Raw genomic sequence first — 7,500 nt, 5'->3', positions numbered from 1 at the left:
ACATACACGCACACACATACACACACACGCACATGCACACGCACACACATGCATGCACATGCACACGCACACATATGCACACGCACACAGACGCCCATACACGCACACACACACCCCATATGTTTTTCATTATGTATTACATGTATTCTGTACACTGGAACATTTCTACCTTCAAAGTCTTATAAAATATCACAATATAACTCTTCTCCATCGCCCTCTCTGACCTTCTCCATTGCCCTCTGACCCTCTCCATCGCCCTCTGACCTTCTCCACTGACCCATGACCTTCTCCATCGCCCTCTCTGACCTTCTCCATCGCCCTCTGACCTTCTCCACTGACCCATGACCTTCTCCATCGCCCTCTCTGACCTTCTCCATCGCCCCCTCTGACCTGTATAACTGTTTCCTCTTCTCTCCTTTGCTGGGTGGTCCCAGCTGATCTTGGTCCAATGACAGCCAGGCTAGGAAGCTGAAGGCGGAGCCAGGCCAGCGTGTGATGGTCGGCACAGCAATGCCAGCCATGGGCGGAGTCAGGTCAAAGTACTGCATGGCGCTGTCCAGGCCGTGCTTCCTGAGCATGGCCAGCAGGGCACGCAGAACGGGCCCGACGTACGGGTGTGTGCGGCCCGGCTCGTCCTGACGGACGAGGCGGAGCAGCTGATGGAGCTCCACCCCGCTCAACGATTGGCCGCCCAGGGAACCCAACAGCGCCACCAGGCTCTCGCCGCAGGCCCGGTGTAGACGCTGGTGTTTCTCCAGCGTGGAGAGCACACGAAGCGTCATGCAGGCGTTCACACATGTGGCCCGCGTGTGCCGGTTCAGACCGCAGATCCGCCGCAGCCAATCAGCTGTGAAGATCTGCAGGTCTGAGGACTCAAGCTCAGGGAGCCACTGAAGCAGCAGCAACAATGGGTCAACGTTACTGACACCCAACAGACCAACAGAGGAGTGTTCACCCTCCACCGCCTACACACACACACACACACACACACACACACACACCACACACCACACATACGCCACACACACATACACACACGCCACACACACACGCACACACACACGCCACACACACACACACGCCACACACACGCGCCACACACAGACACACGCGCCCCACACACACACACACACACACACACACACACACACACACACACACACACACACACACACACACACACACAGACACACACAGACACACGCCACACACACACAGACAGACACACGCCACACACACAGACACACAGGGAGAGGAGACCAATCATAAACACATCCCTATACTCAGCTGTCAGAAAATGAAAAAAATTAAATGAACATTAGAATTTAAATATTGGTACATGAAGGAGTGAGAGTTAGAGAGAGAGAGAGAGAGAAAGAGTGTTTGGGGTATGTGGGGAGTGTGAGGGAGGGAGAGCGTGAGCGCCCCACAGTGGGTGGGTGTGGGGGGTTCCTCACCATGTTCATGAGTTCCTTCAACAGGTGTGTGGAGGGCTGACCCAGAGACACCAGCACCTCGTACAGGTGGGTGTAGCCTATCCGCTCCTTAAACACCTCCTAGGGGGTGGGACTTGATTTTAATACCACCATTATGTTACATCACTTATTTCTGTGTGTGTGTGTGTGTGTGTGTGTGTGTGTGTGTGTGTGTGATCCTGACCTTGGCAGCTGGAGATTTGTGCATCACTGTTGTTAGGGCTTTGATTGTTGCCACGGCGAGAGAGTCGAGCCTGCCCTGAAAAACCTGATTAGGAGGAGAAACACGTCAATCAACACATGCAGCCAATAGCCATCCACCTCCCGCCCCCTCTCTCCACCAGCCAATAGCCGCCCCTGTCCCACCCCCTCTCTCCACCAGCCAATAGCCACCCCCGTCCCGCCCCCTCTCTCCACCAGCCAATAGCCACCCCTGCTGTAATAAGGAGCAGTGATTGGGGTCACAGTGGGAATGAAGACCGGCAGTAGCAGAGGAGACATGTGACTCAGAGGCCATGACACGGTTAAAAGCTCCATTGTGTTGGTGTGAGAACACATCAGTAAGTGATGATAAGAAGTAGGGAAGTTTTAATGCTTTAATGCTCAGTGATGAGACACTGGTGAGACGTTCTACACTGTGAGCTCTCAGGTCCCAGCTGCTACTGCAAACTTGATGAGATACAACACGGAGTCGAACACCACACAACAGCCTAAAACATCAGCAGTTAGCAGCAGGAAGTTAGACAATCGCACACACACACACTCTCACTCTCACACACACACAGACACACAGACACACGCACACACACTCACACTCACACACACACTCACTCACACACACACACTCACACACACACTCACACACACACACACTCACTCACACACACACACTCACTCACTCACTCACACACTCACTCACACACACACACTCACACACACACACGCACGCACGCGCACGCACACGCGCACACACTCACACGCACACACTCACACGCACACACTCACACGCACACACTCACACACTCACACACTCACACACTGTGTGTCTGTGTGTCTGTGTGTGAGTGTGTGTGTCTGTGAGTGTGTGTGTCTGTGTGTCTGTGTGTCTGACACACACTCACAGACACACACACTCACAGACACACACACTCACAGACACACACACTCACAGACACACACACACACACAGACACACACACACACACACACTCACACACTCACACACAGACACACAGACACACAGACACACGCACTCGCACACACACACACACAGACACACTCACACACGCACTCACACACACACACACACAGACACACTCACACACGCACTCACACACACACACAGACACACACACACACAGGAGAAATAATCATTAAGATCAACCCCCGAAGCAAACACACAGCAAACACACAGCCTCCCTCGCCAACACAAATAAAAAGGCTGAAAGGAGAAATCAAACGAAGTGACAGCAAGCGGGACTGCGGGACTGCAGGACTCGGCCACTCCGTGAAAAGCCAACCAGCTCACCAACACTGCACAGCCTTCTGGGACTGGGATGGGCAGGGTCAGTTCCTGTGATTACCAGTAGGTGGTGCTGAAGAACTGAGCGCAGTACAAGAACACTGACTAGTGTGTGTGAGTGTCTGTGTGTTAAAGCAATGATAAGCATGCTTTTACACACAGAAGATAGCATGGAGAGAGGAGTGCTTGATCTGGGTGAGGGGTGATCTCCAGGGGGGTGATCTCTGCCTTGTGAAAACAGCAGGCTGTGGCTTAGTCCTGGAGTGGCCCAGAGGGCAGCGGTCATGAGTGACAGATGTCAGGTGACAGGTGGGCTGTGTCAGGTGTCAGGTGGGCGGAGTCAGGTGGGCGGTACCTGTGTCTCAAGCACTCCTGTCAGTAACCTGTTGGTTAAATCTTTCTGCTCCTTGTCTGCAGCAATGTACTGAGCATTTACCAGCTACAGAACGCACGCACGCACGCACGCACGCAGTTAGACAGGAAGAGAGGGTAGGAGTGCAGAGGGTTAACCTTCAGAAGGTGAAAGGTAAGAGGTTATGATGCAAAGTGTTCTGCTACTGAGGAAGGCAAACACACACACACACACACACACACAGCATGCAACAGACTACAGTACACTAAATCATAATCACACACTAAAACTGTGATATCAGTTACAGTATGTCACGAATGTTCTGCACAGGTTGTGTGTCCACTGTAGAGGGAGTCAAGGGTCAGGGATCAGGTGTCGGGGTCTAGCTCACCCTGCTGTTCTGTAGGAGGCGTATCAAGTGCTCAAAGCAGTTACTGTTGAGGAAGATGGCCTGTAAAACAGGGCGATCCGAACACTCAAACATGTCCTGGATAGTTTCTGAGGAGAGGAGAGGAGAGGAGAGTTACCTAAAGGATCAGGCAGATCTGTTTCAGTGCCAGCAGGGCGCTCCAGCCACTCCGAACCTGCGTGTTGGGCTCATCCGGCCCGGGTCCACTCACCCAGCATGTGTATCTGCAGTGCCACGGCCCGGCTCTCCCAGTGCCGCGACCTGGGTGGTGCCGGGCCACCTTTAACCTGTGCGGTGGTGTTGGGGTCAGAGTTCAGCAGCTTGAAGTAGCTCTCAAGCACAGAGCTGATCTCCACCTGTCGTTGGTCGGAGCTGCTGGCCAGTAAGCTGTGCACCACCTCCCTCAGACAGCCAAGCGTGAGCACCACCTTACGACCAGGGGACTCGCTCTCACAGTCGTCCCCGTCTCCACCCGCCGCCAGAGCCTCCGCTCCACCCAGAACACCCAGCAACACCTCCACTGTAGCAGGAGAGATGGCCAACAGAGCATTCCTCTGCAGAAGGGGGGGGAGAGAGGGAAGAATGTAGGTAGGAGAAAGAAGGGATACACTTAGAGGAAGAAGAGTGCAGAGAGGAGGGGATGTGTGTCGCTCCGCCCTTTACCTGTCCACCAGCAACTACTGCTCCAAACAAGTGGAGAAGACAACACTTCAGACTGTCCTTCAGGTGCTCACTCTCCTGGAAACACTCTGTCAAAACACACACACACACACACACACACACACACGCACGTACACGCACACACACACACGCACACACGCACACACACGCGCACACACACACGCGCACACACACAAACGCACACACAAACGCGCACACACAAACGCGCACACAAACGCACACACAAACGCACACACAAACGCACACACAAACGCACACACACACATGCAAACACAAATTAGTTCTCTGATGGTCTGTTATCTACGCAAATAAGAATAGACAGTGTGACACCCTCTATAGACCCGCCCCCTCACTGAATGGATCTGTTGTGTGTCACAGAAACTGAAGAGGACCAACACACACACACACACACGCACACATAGCTGAAGGGCAGGCAAGCAAAAACAGCCCTGTTAGAGCAGAGCAGACCACAAACTCAACCACAGCAAACAAAGAACACATTCATGTAGTCATACAGGGGGAGGGGGGTTAGAGAGACAGACACGAGACAGGGAGGACCAGCAGACAGCTACAGTGAGGAGAGACAGGGAGGACCAGGAGACAGCTACAGTGAGGAGAGACAGGGAGGACCAGGAGACAGCTACAGTGAGGAGAGACAGGGAGGACCAGGAGACAGCTACAGTGAGGAGAGACAGGGAGGACCAGGAGACAGCTACAGTGAGGAGAGACAGGGAGGACCAGCAGACAGCTACAGTGAGGAGAGACAGGGAGGACCAGGAGACAGCTACAGTGAGGAGAGACAGGGAGGACCAGGAGACAGCTACAGTGAGGAGAGACAGGGAGGACCAGGAGACAGGACGAGGGCGACTGAGACACTCACGGTAGAAAAACGGCACAAACTCCACAGTCAGAGGGGAAGCTTTGAACCTCTGTCTGCTTCTGTCAACGGCACCCAGCTGCTGCCTACACACACACGCACACACACACACGCACGCACACGCGCACACGCGCACAAGAAAAAATATACAAGCTATTTTCACTCATAATGTGTTGTACCGTTTAAAGGCAGTCAAGTAAATAACGGCCACAGTCACCAGTGAGACGTTCCCCAGTCAGCTAAACGGTGGATTAGTCTGTCAGTTCACACTGGTGTCACCAGGGGGTGCTGGTCAGGATCCGTATTTACGGAGCTCCACGGTGGTTGTCAGGCTGGTTCTGGTTGCCATTTTGAGAATCTGGTGGTTGTCACAGATCTCGAGTTCTGTTACTCACACAGTCAGCGATAGTTTACGACACCTTATTACACGAACGACCTCTAATCTCTTACTACACATGATGCTAACTACAAGCCACACTGGCACTCAAGAGTGGACAGCTGCCTGCACTCTGAGCTGGAGGTCAGATACACCACAGTTTGGAGAGTCAGTGACTAAGCGATTCAGTAAGTCCACTGAGTCAGTGAGTTATTGCTCCTTGATGGCATCAAAGTTTTACTCCCCTTATACACACACCACGTATGGCCTGTCAGGACTGGAGCCCTGCTAGTGAGCAAGCCTATTATCTGTGTCACCAGGCAAACACCAGCCAGCCTAACATCAAACACCAGCCAACCTAACACCAAATAACAACCAACCTAACACCAAACAGCCAGCCTAACACACCAGTCAACCTAACGCCAAACACCAGCCAACATAACAACAAACACCAGCTAGCCTAACACCAGCCAACCTAACGCCAAACACCAGCCAACATAACAACAAACACCAGCTAGCCTAACACCAGCCAACCTAACGCCAAACACCAGCCAACATAACAACAAACACCAGCTAGCCTAACACCAGCCAACCTAACGCCAAACACCAACCAACCTAACGCCAAACACCAACCAACCTAAGGCCAAACACCAGCCAGCCTAAGACCAAACACCAGCCAGCCTAACAACAAACCAGGCTAAGAGCAAATACCAAATACCAACAAAGACACTGTTAGGAATGGGGAATATACAGGTGTGTGTGTGTGTGTGTGTGTGTGTGTGTGTGTGTGTGCACCCAGGTCATATTACAGGAGGGTGAGGGTCAGTTAAGGGCTCAGGTGCCAGCAGTGTGTATCAGTGAAAACACAGATGGTCTGAGGTAGCGGTCAGTGCACACCTGCAATACTGTTGACCCTAACAAGGGCTTCTGTTTGTCTGAGTAAACAAACACAGTCAGGACAAACCTGCTGATCAGAGCTCTGCATTTGTGTGTTTGTGTGTGTGCACAAGTGTGCACGTTTGTGTGTACGTGTGTGTGTGTGCGCATACCTGTGTGTGTGTACACCTGTGTGCGTGTGTGTGTGTGTGCATGCATGTGTGTACCTGTGTGTGCGCGCGCATGTGCGTGCGTACCTGGGTGCGCGTGTGTGTGTGTGTGCACGCATACCTGTTTGTGTTTGTGCGCGTGTGTGTGTGTGCGTGCACTCACCTGTGTGTGCGTACCTGTGTGTGTGTGCGTGCGTACGTGTGTGCGTGTGTGTGCGCGTACCTGTGTGTGTGTGCGTGTGTGTGCGCGTACCTGTGTATGTGCCTGCGTACCTGTGGACGCGGTGTCTCCAGTTGTGATAGGGGTCATAGAGAGTCTCACAGAAGGCTAAAGCGTGGCGGACAAACTCCTCAGCCTGAGTGTGATCAGACATCGTTTTCTCCTTAGTCTTACTCTTCAGCTACAGAGAGGGGAGGGGGAGGGGAGAGGGGGTTTGGGGGGGTCGTCAATGTCGTCCCAGTGTCGTCATCTGCTTAAACTACATTTATATTTTATATATTACATATATACTTATATAATAACGATCTGCACATATGATATCCTGTTAATACATTCACTGCTATTAGTATTTTGTTTCATCTAATTTATTAGCATTTGTCACTTTTTTACTACTGTTTTGTTGCTTAAACATTGTTGTTATTTCCAGTGTTTTCAGCTCCAAACTCTATTTGCTTTAGCTAAATTGTCAATGACACAGTCATGTGAATAAAGTTACCTTGATTTGAAATTTGAGGCCGAATGAAGGAACCAACCTGCTGTAT

At 52.1% G+C, this 7,500-nt stretch overlaps 1 protein-coding gene across 3 annotated transcripts in view; it reads right to left on the bottom strand.

Annotated features, from left to right (window-relative positions):
* nbeal1 (neurobeachin-like 1) overlaps window positions 1-7,500 on the bottom strand; it is a 51,651-nt gene that overhangs the window by 30,606 nt on the left and 13,545 nt on the right. For 2 of the 3 annotated variants that reach the window (XM_035524239.1, XM_035524240.1), the window contains exons 5-14: window positions 7,492-7,500; window positions 7,012-7,139; window positions 5,320-5,402; window positions 4,422-4,507; window positions 3,970-4,312; window positions 3,741-3,847; window positions 3,353-3,436; window positions 1,660-1,743; window positions 1,458-1,556; window positions 391-965 (exon numbers count right to left, since the gene is read on the bottom strand). The exon at window positions 7,492-7,500 is cut by the window's right edge and continues 73 nt beyond it. In XM_035524239.1, the coding sequence (XP_035380132.1) occupies window positions 391-965; window positions 1,458-1,556; window positions 1,660-1,743; window positions 3,353-3,436; window positions 3,741-3,847; window positions 3,970-4,312; window positions 4,422-4,507; window positions 5,320-5,402; window positions 7,012-7,139; window positions 7,492-7,500 (1,598 nt within the window). The remainder of the gene's footprint in view (window positions 1-390; window positions 966-1,457; window positions 1,557-1,659; window positions 1,744-3,352; window positions 3,437-3,740; window positions 3,848-3,969; window positions 4,313-4,421; window positions 4,508-5,319; window positions 5,403-7,011; window positions 7,140-7,491) is intronic. The other variant, XM_035524241.1, reaches the window with a different exon arrangement.

Source organism: Electrophorus electricus, chromosome 3, assembly GCF_013358815.1.
Source record: "Electrophorus electricus isolate fEleEle1 chromosome 3, fEleEle1.pri, whole genome shotgun sequence".
Lineage (NCBI taxonomy): Eukaryota > Metazoa > Chordata > Actinopteri > Gymnotiformes > Gymnotidae > Electrophorus > Electrophorus electricus.
Note: the sequence above shows the minus strand (reverse complement) of the source record. Positions and strands in the feature narration are given on the sequence as shown.